Raw genomic sequence first — 17228 nt, 5'->3', positions numbered from 1 at the left:
GTTGCAATCCTTGCGTCTGGGTGAGAAATAAGATGACATCGAATGGAGGTGCAGACATGCACGTACGAACTAAGAGTCATCAAGCTCAATATTAAGAAGCTTGCTAGTCCGTAATCTGTGTGCTGATAGTGCAGTATGGAAGATCGGGATGCAAATAAGTGTATTTACTTCGCATAAAGCCCCGATTTGCTTGCGCCAAATAGTACCTGGGAAATGACAGACGGGGGCAACGACTGAGACCGCTCGAGGAGCACATGCATGATAGCGAAAACTGAATAGCAATTGTTTATCAAAAATTGCCATGAAGCTCACTTAGTTAAAGAATTGTACACCTGCATTTTGCATAAATCTCCAAGCTGATTCAAGAATAATTATTTTTCAAATAAATTCTTCATCTCACGTCTTCAAATTATTCAGGTTCTTGGTAGAAATGCAAAGATGTGTATCGTTTATTTCTTGCACACGTCGCTATTGCATTACAAATATATTGTTTTCTTCACATGCTCGCATGTGTGCTTTGAATGTTGTGCTACAGAATGCTGGAAGAACAGTGGTGCATTGTTTTCAGCCAACATGGCATCATCGACTTAGTGCGATAATGCACGAATTGATCTATGCACAGACTTATATGCTCACCAACACCGACCAATTATCTTGTCACTTGCACCCTTCTTCTGCCTGCCGTTGCCAGCAACAGCAACGCCATGTTAAGTTGAAAGTTAAAAAAAACCGTGTAACACACAGTTACCTTCAAATTTTGCCCGGCCGCCTCCGAATTTGACCCCACCCAACACGACGGCGGCCTACAAATTTTGCTTGGGTCACCCCCAAAATTTGGGTCACCCAGCCCCGACATTCGAACTTCGCAGATTTGGACCAAAATCGATGTCCAACAATAATTGAGCGTGCCCTACACCGTGGTGGCTTCCAAATTTGACCCGAGCCATTGCCAAAATTTGACCTTGGTGATTTGCGAATGCTTTCGCACTATTTTTTAACCTAGTTAAGGCATCTGGAAATAAAACTAGACGTGAGTGGACGTCGTTTTCAAGTATTTTCGAAAGAAAAATTGGTAATATAAAAATTGTTTTGTAATTTGCTTAATTATTTTTATCACGTTTTTCGTGTAGAACACAAACCTTTTCGCACTGAAGTTGTGCTGGAAATACTCCACTTGACAGGCAAAGATTAAAAATATGGACAAGAGGGACAGCAGTAATGGCAGCAATGAATTTAATCAGTTGGACTTGAATGTCAAACTTATCACTGGAGCTTTATTTCGTAATTAAGTGTTTAAGAGATAAGAATTGTTCTTTAATGTGCACTGACATCGCGCAACGCCCACATACTGTGCGTATTTAGGAATTTCTGCACCTCAGCGTGGCAGATTTCGCAGATGCAGCGCTTCACTGCCGAGCGAACAACTTTCCCTTGTCATATCCTGGTTTAAGTAAGACTTTCTGACGGTCAGGTTGGTCCATGATCTTTTTTGAAGAGCTGTGCGCTAAACTGTCGTCCACAGAAAAAAAGTAGAGACAAGATAGAAGCGCAACTTTTGATTTTAATAACCAACAAATGAGGCTATGCGCGCATATTATATAGCCGCTGATATCCAGAGACAGGCTGCACGAGAAAGCGTGAACCAAACCAACAAACAAGGAGAGAAAAAGGGCATATCTAACCAATACTAACATGCGGATTCACGTGGGCTGACAAAATGCATACAAGCATGAAATCACAGAGGTGCATGAAAGATGACAGCGAAAAGGAACAAGTGCTTAACACGATTCGCCGCTTATTGGCAACACGCGCGGGGAGAAATGCCGGTTCCGTGCGTTGACGGAGCAACTGCGCATGCGCGCAATAAGGCCTCCACCGCGAGTGCTCCTGGGACCACAAAGGATGCGGCGAATCCTCAGACTGTGGCGATCGACGCTGGCTTTTCCGCCTCACGAGCTCCTTGATGTTCTCACGTTAAAAATTCGGTGCCTGTAGTCCTTTAATACTTTAGAGTACTGTCAAAGTGAAATTAACCCGCGCTTGTATTTAACTTCCCATCGATGGGATCGTCTTGTTTCGCTGTTTGGGATGGCAGTGTTTGTGCATGCCGATGTGTATATTTATATTTTGTAGGATATGCTGTTGCCTACGTAATCAAGGGGGGGTGGGAGCTTGTCAAGCTGCTGTTCAACAGCCCTTTCTTTCACCTTCCCACGTTTTGAAGCGGAAACATGCAATGATCCGTATCTAGAACCCTCCACTTGCCTCTGTCTGTTAGCTCATCTGAAGGTGCCGGACGTTAAACCTTATTCATACCTTACCATTTTCCTCTCGCACTATTAATGTGCACATTACAAGGCCGTCGATGGAACGCAAGAGAAAAGAGTGGAAGAACAGACGCGAAACACGTCTGCATGATGAGTGTGCGCATATGCCTAGCTTGCCCTGACATCAGTGAAACAAATCCTGAGATATGCTCATCCATGTCTATGCGCCGCCAGCTCTCGCAGTACGCATTCCGCATCGTTTAAGAGTGGCGGTGTGCGCGACATTTGGGCGGTCCAAGCGCAGTGGTAGCCACGACGAACCTTTCTCCCTGTGCGAGCGAATGGAGGCGCGCTGAACGCAGCGATGGAGCGACGGCCATCCTTGCAAATAAATCTTCACGCAGCAGTGAGCGCAGGAGGGTTTAGGGCCCGATTCTCAAGTGATTAGTCCCTCATATTGCTCTCCTTTGTTGAGCCATGCTGTTCAGAATTTTCAACATCAATTTCCGTTATTATCCAGACAGCTATCTAATTCTTGTGTGTGGGCGTTCATATCTTCCAGTATGAGCACCTCTCTTTTCCCCTTATATTAATTTGTTGTCTTTATATCTATAGGCACTCGATCAAGGCTTCGTTTGTGGCGTTCCTCTTGCTGCCTATTCACAAGTGCACCGGTAGTATTTCTTCGCAGTGTTCCATTGCACCTATACATGCTGCTCACGTTGTTTGTGTACTCGCTGTCATGTAAGGTAATCAGCATTCCTACGCTTTTCGGTCACCAGCTTGCCCATTGCACCCTTCCCAACTGTGCCATGGAATAATCGAACCTTGAGCTGTCTAAGGAGCCGTTCAGAGGAAGCATACATTGCTATAGCCTTTGCTTCTACGTGCTCCTTCATTTCAAGCCACTTCGCTGGCGCTATCCCTCCCTGCATAGCTATGTAAGCTATATCATTGATGTCCTTTACTTACTCCCTCTTTCTGAGCCTTTTTGGAGCCCCTAAAAAGGCTGCTGCTCTACAACTATGTCGAAATCTTACTCTACAGTTTCTGTTGATGATAATGATATTTTCTATGACGCAACTGAAGCGTGACCTCTCGGTTGCAAATGTAATGAATTAGTGTCAGTAAAGTTCTTCGGTATAAAAAAATCCTCGCGATTGTTTTCTGCGAAAATCTCGTCATGGCACTGTTTCTAGTTTAGGATTCATTGAATTTTTACTTCTTCGGTCACTTTTTGATCGTGCACGTGCATGCCAGTAACGTCAGCGAAACGTAACGCCATTTGTTCGGATAGCGTTGTTCCGTGTCGTGTTGTTTCTCTCATCGTCCCGTGGTCATGTGTGCTCGCGCTATTCGGCCCTTTTTCTCTTTCTTTAACAGCGATGATTGGCTCTGGCTACTCCAACTTCGCCACCAAGCTGTTCGAGAACCAGTTCGGCATGACCGCGGCCTCGGCAGCCCTGCTGCTGGGTAAGCGCGTCCAGGGAGTGTTCGCACATCGCTTCACGGTCGGCTGTACAGCCGCGAGCAATATTATGGGGGAAAAGCCGTTTGCGCGAAATTGCGGATTTTCTGGTTATTTCTGCACTATATTAGACAGCGACTTTTAGATAGTGGACGCCACGAGCAAAACTAGTCAGAAAACCGAAAAAAACGGTGCTTGTCACGCATAATTAAGGAGTAATCAATAAATGAATACTCGAACATTATTTCCTCTCATATTAATCACGACTGTACTTCGGGAGTCACACCGTGTGTCGTGCTCGTGTGACCTTGCGAAACGATGCCGGGCTTGGACGGATCATCATCATCATCATCATCATCATCATCATCATCATCATCTGCCTGACTACACCCACTGCAGGGCAAAGGCCTCTCCCATGTCTCCCTGTCCTTTGCCAGCTGCGACGACCGCATGTTAACCACGCATCATGGGTGAGAGACATCATCATCATAATAATCATAATCATCATCATCATCATCACCACCACCATCATCATCATCATCATAATCATCAGCATCATCATAATCTTTATCATCATCATCAGCCTGAATACGACCACTGCAGGGCAAAGAAAGGCTTCTTCCATGTCTCCCTGTCCTTTGCCAGCTGCGACGACCGCATGTTAACCACGCAGCATGGGTGAGAGACATCATCATCATCATCGTCGTCATCATCATCATAATCTTTATAATCATCATCAGCTTGAATACGCCCAATGCAGGGCAAAGAAAGGCCTCTCCCATGTCTCCCTGTCCTTTGCCAGCTGCGCCCACCGCCGCCCCGCCACACTTTCACCCGAGGCGTTTCTCGTAGCGGCCCCATCGCTTCAAACGACGTGTCCGGAGGGTCTGGAACAAAAATTTGGCCCATGCCGTAAATGTTTTCAGGTCATTGCATTTTTGCGCTGGGAACGTGAGCGGATCTAAATCATTAATGGCGAGAAAAACGGCCACAATCTACACGCATGTATTGAACATCTAGCGTGGAATGAGCCGCCGTTTCGTGACGCAGAAACATCCGACACTTGAAAGCCGCATTTTATTTGTGACATGTATTCCGTTGTTTTGAGTGCGGCGCTGCCAGCGCTTGTGAGAACGCGGAGAGAGATGCGACGCGTTCTTCGTTGGTATTAAGCCGGGAGAGTAGTGCACGGGTCGAGCTCGTGCGCGGCCTTCTTCACTGCGAGGCCAAGACATAAGCGCATACGTGGAATCTCCAGTTGAGACATTATACTTACCTCTCTAGTGAAACTGTAAAAATTCCAAGTCAACCGATAAAAATGCTATGTGTTTCCACATAAGCGCCGGAGACCTGGTGTGCAGGCCACACGCTGTAAAACATCTATTTTATTTTACATAATGGTGATGGTGGCGGCAAGGAGAAAAAAAATTGTAGCGCTTTAACGTTGTTAAACCGAGTACGCATGCGAAAACTTGTGTTTAGTCTGGCTGGCTCATGTATTTGCTCTGTCGGGTCGTCGGCACGCCTAGAGACGATATTAGAGCCAGGACAAGTAAGCTCTGATCGAGGTTAAGCTGAATGATCTGGTCGCGCTGCAGATGGAAGTTGTTGCAGACGATAATGTGCAATGCACAGCGCGTGAGTGTGCTGCAGTTTAACACGAGGCGTGTTCGGCTGCGGCGACAGCATATATAGTGCCCTCGTGCAGTGGCGAGCGAAGCTGATGTGTTCGCGCCGCCGCGGGTTCTAATCCCAGTCGCGGCAACGTTTTATTTCTTTATTCAACATCAAGGCTTCAGCGATGGCCCGGCTTTTGCACCTTTGGTCGTGAGGTAGAGCTTTCGCTCTAAAAGCCGAGCGATCTGCTTAACGCGCTCCCGCTCCGGAAGAAAAAAATGCAAAATGAAAAGGCATCAGCAGAACGGTGAGCGTCTGTGAGAAAGTGAAGGTGCACTCGACGACATATCACAATCATGGTTGTCTGTGCAAGAATCACAGGACGAAAATGGCAACGTTTGCGCGGTATATATGCGCAGAAATGCGATAGTTGAGAGGAAAAGCGAAGTCGCAGCTTGTGGGAAAAAAAAATAAAGCACTGAACCGATTTTGCTCCCAGTACCAGCAAAATATTGAGACTCAAGGTGAAGGTTTGAAGCTTTGAACCCGTGTCAAACTTTCGCACCCCGAAAATGCAATACAATGCCACTTATTAAACAACAAAATGCAGGTTTTACAGAAACAGAAGAGAAAGTGAAAGAAAATCAGGATCGCGGCAAATAAAACAAACAAAACATTTCCTAGCAGAAACATATCAAGAGCACGGGCAAGCAGTCTTCATAAGAGCATATCAAGAACAGATACAGTCGCAGATAAAACTAATCGGATATCTTTCGACGCTCTTTCGGGTGCAAGGCCCTGTTTATACAGTAAATACAGCAAGTTTTTAAGGTGATTTGGATTTTATGAGATTTAAAGTCCCAAAAGGACGATTCACACGACGGTCCGTTCGCCGGCGGCCCGCGCATCACGTGTTCATGCGCCACTAAAAACTGGCCTGCGATCCGATGACGTCAAGCGGACGCGACGGACCAAAAGAGCAGACGACGCGCTGGGTGTACCACTGTTACCAGATTATATTGAAGTGTTTGGCAACGCTGGTCAAACTGGTTTTTTCCTACCGACCCATGACTGCGATTGAATGGTGCAGGAGCGGCCCTTTGTCAAATTCCTCAATGGCCTGGACCGTCTTGCGAGCTCATTCGATCGCTTCGTCATGGTAGCGAACGCAGTGCAGCTTCTCAATATAGCCACTCGGCTAAATGCGGCAGCTGAAATATGGGCAAGGGCGGTGGTTGCGAAAGCTAGCGAACGCATCTTCGCGGGCCGCCGCTAATTTCCGCGAGGGGAGAGGCACTTGAATTTCCATGGTTGTCCAGTCCGCGGGCCGACAGCACGCCTCTCAATTCGGTGACGCACGAACACGTGATGCACGGGCCGCGGGCGAACGGTCCGTCGTGTGAATCGGCTTAAAGCGACTCGGGTTATGAGGGACGCCGTAGAGGAGGGCTCCGGTAATTTCGACCACCTGAGGTTCCTCCACGGGCACTGACATCGGACAGTACACGGGTCTTTAGTGCTTCGCCTCCATCGAAATGCAACCGTCACTGCCGGGATCGAACTCGCGTCTTTCGGGTCAGCAGCCGAACACAATAACCACTGACAACCCCGCGGCGGCTAGTTTGGAAGGTTATATCGTACCGTATGTTTGCCATAATTTGTCCGACATAGCACTTGATTCCATTTGTGTGGGTCATGGGCGGGATAATGTGCTACTTTTGACTGTAGGGAAGCCAGTTCACTCGAAATATCGACATTGTTTTTAATGTCGTTTTTATAAGCCAAATCTAAGTGATAAGCGTACATATCTTATATGGTCATTATGTTATGTTTCTGAAAAAGCGGAAGAGATGGATGGTCCTAAGGAACGTTAGAAATATTTCTTAGCATTTTTATGCAGGCTATACATTTTATGTATATTACTTAGGGTTGTCGTTCTCCAGACCAAGTGACAATATTTTATGTGCGAGTAGAACTGTGCATGGTAAATAAGAAATTTAGTTTTAGTAGGGAAGGGAAGTTTTAGTAGGGATCTGTTGTATAGTCAAGCCAATGACTCGTGACAACTTGTGTGTATGTAGTGTGATCCTCTTGAGCATCCTATGACATCTCCTAAAATTTTTACCGTTTTATTGTTATGCCGGATGTCTTCATCGATTAATACATTTCTATTTTTTGGACGAGAGAGAATAGGTTTCATTTTATTGGCATTTAATTTTACCGGTTTTGTCAAGGCCATTCCTCGATACTTATGAGTGCCGTGTTCGCATGGTTGATTAGTTGATTAGGCGAAGTAGTGGAAAACAGTAATGTCATATCGTCTGCATAAATAACAAATTTGGCTACGTCGCCTATGTTGACCATATCGTTCGCATATTCAGTAAATAAAAAGGACCAGAAGCAGTTACCCTGGGGTCACCAGAGAAGATTGGCTTTATATCAGAGAAATATGTCCCACGCTGAACAAACGGTCGGCAGCTGGCCAAATATGACTTTAAAGGTAAGAGAGCGGTACCACGGAAGCCACATCTCTGCAACTTTTCGAGAATTTACTGTGATTGATGCGATCGAACGCTTTTTAAAAGTCAACGTAAATGCTTAAGGCTAGTTTTTTTTCTTCGAGGGGATTCAGGATCAATAGGTCAAGTTCTGTTGATCGGGGTTTCCGGAAACCAAATGGAGCTCATTTCTCTATAACGTGCTTATTTATAAAACTTAAAATTGTATAAAAAACTTGCAGCACTGATATGGGTCTGCAGTTAATATGCCGTTTTTTTCCTTTCTTTTTGTGCAGAGCTGTAACTTTGGCCAGCTGCATTTGCTTGAATAATCACCCATGTGACAAGCAGATGCTGAAAATGTGGCTAAGGCATCGTGACAAAAGTTCTGCACATACGTTACTGACTTGATTTTCAGAGCATCGGCATCGAGCTAGCACTATTGTCTAATCCTGCAATGACTGAGTCTACTTTAGCGTCAATCACAGGACTCAGAAAAAAAGGCTTTACCGCTCGATGACTGAATATAATTCAGTGAGTGGCACTCCTTCTGTGTTCGCTGTACTGAGCGCGAGTTTCTTCTTACGCATGACTCCACTGCCTGTGCCCTTTTATGGCCCGTTTAGCTTGTTGCTTCGCTCCTCTGCCCGCTATTTTGCTTCCTTGTCTCCCCTGTTTACGCCAAAAGAAGCCAGGTGTAGCGGTTACGGAACGACCGATCATTGAGCTCGATATCAAGCGTCACATGCAAACTCAAACTCTACTCAATTTTTCTCCCTCAAGAAATGTCACTACGGCATGCATCGCGTGCCTTTGATGTATTTTGTGCTTATTGTGTGCTTTGCAAAACAGCTTCAGTGTAGTACAGAACGGGTGACTTCACCGCTCACATCTGTTCCTGGCTCACTAGTTCTTGACGATACACGCTGGAATAGCGGGCGGACCCAAGCGCTAGGCTCCCGCAGGCATGATCGCTATCCCGAGTGCCAGCCTGGGCTGCTTCCTGGGCGGCTACGTGGTCTCCAAGCTCGACCTGAGCTGCGCCAACATCATACGCATGTGCATCGTCGTCTCCGTGGTCACGTGGTTCGTCTTCTTCATGCTGCTCGTCTCCTGCCCCAACCTGCACTACGAGGGCATCGACATCACGAAGAAGCTGTGAGTACGCGCGCGGCGAGTGGTCGCCCCCGCGGGTTGATCGTTCCACCCGTCGTGCACAGTGTGCTGACACCCAAGTGCACCAGCGAGTGCGGCTGCCCGCTCACCTTCAACCCCATCTGCGGCCGGGACTTCAAGATGTACATGTCTCCGTGTTTGGCCGGCTGCCGAAACGCCGCCCAAAATGAGGAGGCCGTCACGGTGAGGGTCGATTCTCATTCACGCGCGTAACTTTGACGATTTATAGCTCGCAAAAGCACTTTCACAGCTTCTACTTTAGAGCAGTAATCTACAAACTAGCTTGACCTTGAGCTTTGTGCACATCTAAAATTTTCATCTTGAAGAGAAGAATAGCAGCCAGCCAATGCGTTACTTTTTGCTTGGAAGTGCCGGTAGGTGGAGCTTTAGCACGTTCTAAACAACCTTGCTGGTTTCCAGCAGCTGGGGAGGGGGGGGGGGGGGGGGGGGGCTTGAATAGCTTCCACTTTTGAAGCTGTCCTTTTGGAGAAAGCACTGGGAACAGCTACTTACCATGAAAGCAATCGCGTGCTTCTTGCCTAACTTTGCAAACGGGTAAGTAAAGGTAGATAGACTAATAATAATTTCACAAAACTATTTTTGCACAGCGTGCGTTGCATGAGCATTTGATGAAAATTTACTGGGCCCTCCAAAAAATGGGGGGAGGGAAATAACCTATGAACACTGGACTGCACAGAGACCCGGAGGGAAGGACAGGTTCTTTTTCTTCTTCTTTGGGTTTGAACATTCGTGGCAGCCCCGATGTGACAAGCAGGTTTTCTTCACCCGTCACACGTGCAGTCGATTTGCTCGCCGGTGCTCGTCGCCGACTTTTAATCTATTGCGAATATCTTTTTTTGCGAAGGTCTCCGCCCATTTTTGTCTAAATTCTCCTTCTGATTACCATCTCATAATTTAAAATGTGGACAAGCGTGTGATGCGCATGGAAGCCCGAGAGAACTCGGCGACGCCGTTCTTACCAATTCGGCTCACGCAGTGACCGCCGCTGATGCTGCATACTGCTTAAAGTTGTACACGTACGCTCTCACGTTCAGGTAGACGTACAGAAGTTTTAGAAATACGGAAAGCACGGAAAACAATAGAGTTTTAGCACAGCGAGCGAGCCGTACTGCAAATAAAATAACGCGTTTCCGTTGCTACCGTTGCTAGGCTTGCCTAGCCACATTTGCCGTACCCTCGCAATTACAGTAGTTGCCGTGTTAACTTTTTTTGGCGGTGCTAAAACTCTCTATGCTCTTGCTGCCCGAAGGCATACCGCCTGGCGCTGGGCTGTACACTGCGCAGTTCGCGCAGGGAAGTGCGCATTACGCCTTTCAGCTGGTGGTTACACTCTTACACCGCCAAGTAGTTAAACTTTTTCGTGACTTTTGTTTTCCTGCATATTTGTGGACACAGATAAACGGAGCACGCTTCTGAGATGAAAATGCAATGACGTTGAGCCGAGTAAAACTTGTCATACTGTGACTCCGTATGAGCGTGCCAACGTCGCATTTATGTGCATGTATGCTATAGGCCTTTTACTTCCCTATTACCCCGAACACTGGCGCGATTAGGTCACGGGGTCGTGTTTCGTTTTCTTCTGACGCGACTGCATGGTGCTTATTTTGTAGGTGTACGGCAACTGTGATTGCATCCCGACAGAGTCAAGCGACAACAGCTCGACCGAGTTTGTGGTGGCGGCCGAGAGGGTGCGCTGCACACAGGAATGCTCCGCCTACCTCTTCTACACGCTTGGCACCTTCATCTGCCTATTCAGCACCTTCTACATCAGCGCACCCGGCATAAGCGTCACCATTAGGTAAGCAGCGTGCGCAACCCACGTCCCATCATGCCAGGTTCTGAACGTAATAGGCCACTTCAGTGGCGGCGAGAAAATTTCCGGCCTCAAATGTCACCCCGCGGAGACTCCGTCTTGTAATGCTTCCGGAGTTGCAGACAGAGCATTCCAAATGGCATGCAGAACACGATGCAGCGAGAGCAACAATGCACCCCACAGAAAAGGTTGTTTGGGGTAACATGAAGAGCCAAGTAAGTAAATAGGGTAAATGATAGTACCCCAGAAATAGATGCACCGGTTTTTTTACAGACTGCAGCTAGAACATTTCACAAGTATTACACCCCCGGGAAAAAAGAAAATCTTGTTTCATGATGCTTTATGGTTTGGCTGAGACCATACAACGAATCCAAAATGTAGAGTGAAAGACTGCTGTAGAAGCGCAACCTTAAGCCCGTTACGAAGCAGCGCTGCTAACTACAGTTTCAATTCTTTCGAAAAACGAGTACCTTGCCTGGGTCTGACTGCACCGGGCTAGATCTAATATAGTCAGATATAAATCAAGAACGAAGCGGCAAATTGCCCTCAAAGGAGGCCTTGAAGCCAAATGCATGAACCGATCCTCATGATGCCGTGGTTAACCCGATTAAGCCATAAGTATTCCGCTTTCATCTTCCACCCTCAGCGATTTAACGCTAGCAGGTCCAAGGGTATCAGCCAAGGGGTAGAATCGGTTGACGCCATTGGCTGGAGGAGCTCCTTTGAGGGGCGTTCGCTGCTTCGCTCTTGAGTTGTATCCGACTCTAGTGGCCTGCTCGGTGCGGGCCGGACAACATTATTTTTCTTTATTTTTTCTATGCCCACACTAATATATGTTGTGGGCTGCTCGTGCCCCCCCCCCCCCCCCGCCCTCTCTGCCACCGGATACGGGTCGGTGTAGTTTCGGATACTAGGCTTGGTTCCGATGCAACGCCAGCGGTGGAGACGGGTTGGCCGGGGCCCATCCTCTGGGGATGCGAAACCCCAGGGGAGTGTCAGCGACTCCCAGGCGACTGTGAGGGCAAGGCGCGCTCGTGCGGTCCAAGGTACACCAGGATGGACCCACGAAATCCGGCACGGATGGCATGTAAAAAGTCAAAAGGGTTTCAAATACATGCTACTCGCCTCTGCATGCGGGGCGTGCACATTTGGCGACCGACACGCTGGTTTCTGGTTACGGGGAGGCCAGGTCCGCGCGGGGGTTTACAGCAGCCAGGCTCCTCGAAAGCGATGTTGTTGGGGGGGGGGGGGCAGCTTCACGGCTGACCGCGGGGCCATTGGGGTCACTGCGGGGAGCCAAGGTAGGGGGCGTAGTATGACTAGTGCGAAAACCGTCGATGTTGTGGAGTACCGGCGGAGTAGGCCCAGGTCATCTCACCCTATGCCACGTTCTTGGTTTGTGGCCCTGTCAGTCCAGCCTTGAACACTCCCTCCTCAGTAGGAGCGGAGGAAGCTAGGGGAAAAAATAAGTGCATGGTTGGACGCACAGGTGCGTTTTCCCGGAAGTGTTAGGTCATGGTGCCGAGGGCCGGAGGGCCGATAGACTGACGACCTAAGCCTCTTTTAGCCGGATCACACCACACATACTTCCGGTGTCTGAAAAACCGCGAAAAGCACTCGATGGTTAGTAGCTGGCAGGTCCGAAAGAAACCTTGAATGTCGTGGAGGGGCCCGAGGTAGCTGACCCCGGGTTAGGTTCTCTCCGCGGTCGGAGCCCGTTGCGTTTGATGGGTGGTCGGGCATGCCGTCAGTGGGGCCGCACCATTGGGCAATCTTGACGCCCTCCCTGTCCTGGCCAGGCAGGCCAGCAGTGGAGTCAAGACATTCGAAGGATGAGAGAAAAATACTCGCTGCCCCCATTCCCATCCCTATACCCACCACTCCTTTCCCGACAATCATACAACCTATCCGTTTTACCCATCCTCTCTGCTACGTCCCAGGGGAGGTCAGGGTAACGTTACTAGACTAGCTAGTCTAGTAACGTTGGGTCAGGGGGTCTTCCTGGGTCCACTCCTCCGGCTGTGGGTCGCTATGTAGCTTTTACCCTTCCCCCTCTCATTTTTTTCTATTTCCCCCACCTACGGGTGGTAAAATTATACGATTGCCCTCAGGCCTTTTCATTTATCTTCAAATTCAATTAAGTCTGTTATACGTAAGTGGTGCAGGCAGGGGCTTATTATTTTTCAAACTTTTTAGGTTGTGACTGTTGGCTCCCTCCACACACACACACACACACACACACACACACACACACACACACACACACACACACACACACACACACACACACACACACACACACACACACACACACACACACACACACACACACACACACACACACACACACACACACACACACACACACACACACACACACACACACACACACACACACACACACACACACACACACACACACACACACACACACACACACACACACACACACACACACACACACACACACACACACACACACACACACACACACACACACACACACACACACACACACACACACACACACACACACACACACACACACACACACACACACACACACACACACACACACACACACACACACACACACACACACACACACACACACACACACACACACACACACACACACACACACACACACATATATATATATATATATATATATATATATATATATATATATATATATATATATATATATATATATACATAATGTGTGTAGATTGTTCGGGGCGGGGCCACCTAAGAACCGGGAGCTTCACCAGCAGGCCATCGCTACATTATTCAACGGTCGTCATGCAGAATGTATGACATGACGACTGCATGGCGTCGCATGCAGGGCTACAATAATGTACCTAAGCCTGTGCACAATAGACGTCTTTTCATCACTTGGAGATACAAATATAGAGTTTGCTTCTGCACGCGGCCGTGGCTTAGTAGTTTGGTCGTCTGCATCGGCTGCGGGAGGTGGCAGGTTCGAAACCCACCGTCGGGTACCCACCGGATGGGTACAGGCGCATCCCGACCTGGCGACGGTTCGTTTGTGGGGTGCAGTCCTGGGAGAGGCTCCGTATATCCAACAGAAGCCTGAAAAGGTTGCCAGTTGAGTCCATGTATTTGTCTGTGTGCCGCCGCTATGTTGGATGTTGACCCTCCCAGAAGGGATGCCCAGGTCACGTATGCCGGGCAGGCGCGGAGACTAACCCCTGTGAGTGTGGAAGGCGTGTTGCACCTAAAGAGAGGAGGGGGGCGCCAACTGCATCCCAGCGTCATCGATAACTTATACACAACGGCGGCGGGTGGGTCCTGTGAGATAGATACACGCGATGCAGTGGCTCACCGCACCCGCCGCTCGTAACCCTTCGCGTACCGAGAGCACACGGTGCTTGAATGACACCTGTGGCAGTCCTCCCAGGCCGCTGCTTACGACGCTCACCGAAAGGCGACTGCGAGACGTGAGTGCGGGACCCGCACTGTGGCTGTGTAACTGCATGCATGCACCGTTAACGGCCGCACAGCTTCGGGTGCAGCGGCGTCCTGCATGTCCGCGGTCTCTCCTTGGACGTCAAACGCAGAACACGCTGTCTATCTGTTAGTTAACGCTTTCTCCGGTGCTGTGCACTCGGGCTAGTTAATGTGGGCAACAAAAGTCACTGACGAGCCCATTCGGCGGCAGCAACGGCTCCGCATCACCGCGCAAGCAGGCTGTGATCGTTACAATGCACACATTTGCAACTCAATAGTAGTTAGAGCTGTATAGCGACAAACAATCGCGTTGCAAATGCTGCCTTTGCCGAGCGTCTCACAACGGCGAAATGATACCCTACCATGCCTTGACCAAGCGTTCTCTCCGCAGGTGCGTCACGGCCAAACAGAAATCATTTGCCCTGGGAATACAGTGGGCCATGATCCGCCTCTTGGGTACGTCACTTACTGAGCGAAACTGCTGCGCCTGTCTTGTGTGGCGCTGAAAAAACGGGAACGACCACCCAAACAAACGTCTGGGCCCAATCTGCTGGGCGCCCCAGGGTCTTCTAGAAACGCTGAAACTATTGAAAGTGCCGGCAGTGTTCTGCTCAGGGCGCAAACTTATGTTCAGAAACTGCTGATCAGTGGCGTCCTGATCATGTGAAGGCTACTGCAAAATGTCTGCTTTCACTTCAGTGTCCAGGCCAAAGTGGAGAGCAGCGAGAACACTTTAACCACATCGCTGCACTCGTCGCAGGCCGCGCACGAGCCAGGCTTTACCTGGCAGCGAGTGCGTGTGGGGAACAGTCAACGATATTTGTGGATGTCGAACCGTTCACTCACGCGTGTTTCCCGTCCAATTCCAATGGCAGTGGCGACGTAGTACGCCTCTAGCTGTGCGGTTCGCTTCTGCACGCGCTTTAAGTTCTTCGCAGTGCCGTGGCTTTGCACTTTGCACCTGAACGACTTGAAGCAGCACTGAACAGTACGGACGCAGCTGCTCTTGCTGCAGCTGCAGTGCAAAGCCATGGCACTTTGCACTTTGCACCTGAATGACTTGAAGCACCACTGAACAGTACGCACGCAGCTGCTCTTGCTCCAGCTGCAGTGCAAAACCATGGCACTTTACACCTGAACGACTTGAAGCAGCTCTGAACAGTACGGACGCAGCTGCCCTTAACGTCAGCCTTCCATTCGCATCTGTTGTACATAGTCGGTGCTCACAAGGAGTAAGTCTGTTGCAACAAGATGAAACAACGTGAGAGAACTTTAAAAAATAAAACCTGCATATTTCAGCATTTTTACCTCTAAAATTGGGAACAAAAACATGACGGACAGTGTGGCGAACACTCAGGTCGACGTATATACAAGGTATACGAGGAGGCCGCTGGGTAAGATGCCGTAAGCAGTCTCGGGCCTCCTGACAGTGAGAAGGTGAGCCTTTGAGGACCGCAAGCGCCGTTTAGAGTTTTTTCTCACTTCTTAAAAAGTAAACCACAATCTCAGGGGCCTGATGTGTCATCGGTTGGTATGGCTGAAGAGTTCTACAAAATCTATACAGTAGTCAGTGTGATCAGGACATAAATGATAGAGGGATTAACGCACAGCAATGCGACATCCCGCCAGTAACGAGAGAGAAAGTAAAGAAAGCTTTAGGAGCAATGAAAAGGGGGAAATCAGCTGGTGAGGATCAGGTTACAGCAGATCTCTTGGAAGGACGGTGGGGAAATGGTGCTAGAATAAATTGCCACCTGTGTACGCCATGCCTTATGCCCTCGAGCGCACCAGAAGCTTGGAACAACGCCAACATTATGTTAATTTATAAGAAAGGAAACGTCAAAATCTTGAAAAATTACAGACCGATCAGCTTACTGTCCGTTGTCTACATGTTATTTACTAATGTAATTGCAAATAGAGTCAGGGCAACCTTAGACTTCAATCAACAAAATTATCAGACAGGCTTTCGTAAAGGATACTGGACAATATACCAAATTCACAGTATCAGTCAGGTCATAGAGAAATGCGCGGATTTGAACCAACACCTATATATAGCGTACAATGATTACGAGAAAGCATTTGACTGAGTGGAAACCACAGAAGTCATGTATAGGATTGCGGAATCAGGGTGTAGATGAGTGTTAGGTGAAGATACTGGAATATATATATATATATATATATATATATATATATATATATATATATATATATATATATATATATATATATATATATATATATATATATATATATATATATATTAACGACTGCACAGCTACCATAGTCCTTCATAAAGTCAGCTATAAAATTCCAATAAGGAAGGGTGTCAAGCAGGGAGACACGATCTCGCCAATGCTATTCAGCGCCTGTTTACAGAAGATGTTGCGAGGCCTGGATTGGGAACAGTTTGGGATAAGAGTTAACGAAGAGTACCTGCGTTTTGAATAAAACGCATTTGTTGTTAGTAAGCGCTGGTCGTGTGGAAGAGAAATGGGTAGTCACGTGACACCAGATAAGATGGGAAAGCGCGCCCTTTTCCCGCATCGTCGTCTTTATCGTCTGCTAGCTCTCCTCTCGTCGCCCTTTTTGTCTCGAGGGTGGCTGGTTCGAACGATGAGCTGTTGGCTACGGTAAACGTACTTGTTTGTTCGCTGCTTCTGCACCGTCGCCGTGCACGGAATGTGCAGAAGCGCCGATTTTGGGTGCGACCCATGTTTCGCCGTCGAGAGCAAGAAGGGCAGGCGCGCCTATTGCTGCCACTGCTGCGGGCGGAAGACGAGGCCTACTTCCGCGGGTAAGTACTGTTTCTTATGATGCATTCGTAAATTGTGCTCGTCGTATGGGATACAACTGACATATTGCCGGTCGCCTTTTAGCTACCTTCGGATGCCTCC

General features: G+C 48.3%; 1 protein-coding gene across 1 annotated transcript in view; it reads left to right on the top strand.

The window, feature by feature from the left end:
* Nucleotides 1-17228, top strand: part of LOC144126199 (solute carrier organic anion transporter family member 4A1-like) — a 50559-nt gene that overhangs the window by 23068 nt on the left and 10263 nt on the right. The window contains exons 8-12 of the mRNA XM_077660251.1: nt 3651-3740; nt 8816-9008; nt 9071-9209; nt 10658-10845; nt 14726-14790. Of these exons, the coding sequence (XP_077516377.1) occupies nt 3651-3740; nt 8816-9008; nt 9071-9209; nt 10658-10845; nt 14726-14790 (675 nt within the window). The remainder of the gene's footprint in view (nt 1-3650; nt 3741-8815; nt 9009-9070; nt 9210-10657; nt 10846-14725; nt 14791-17228) is intronic.

The sequence above is a fragment of the Amblyomma americanum genome, chromosome 1, assembly GCF_052857255.1.
Source record: "Amblyomma americanum isolate KBUSLIRL-KWMA chromosome 1, ASM5285725v1, whole genome shotgun sequence".
Taxonomy (NCBI): Eukaryota; Metazoa; Arthropoda; class Arachnida; order Ixodida; family Ixodidae; genus Amblyomma; species Amblyomma americanum.
Note: the sequence above shows the minus strand (reverse complement) of the source record. Positions and strands in the feature narration are given on the sequence as shown.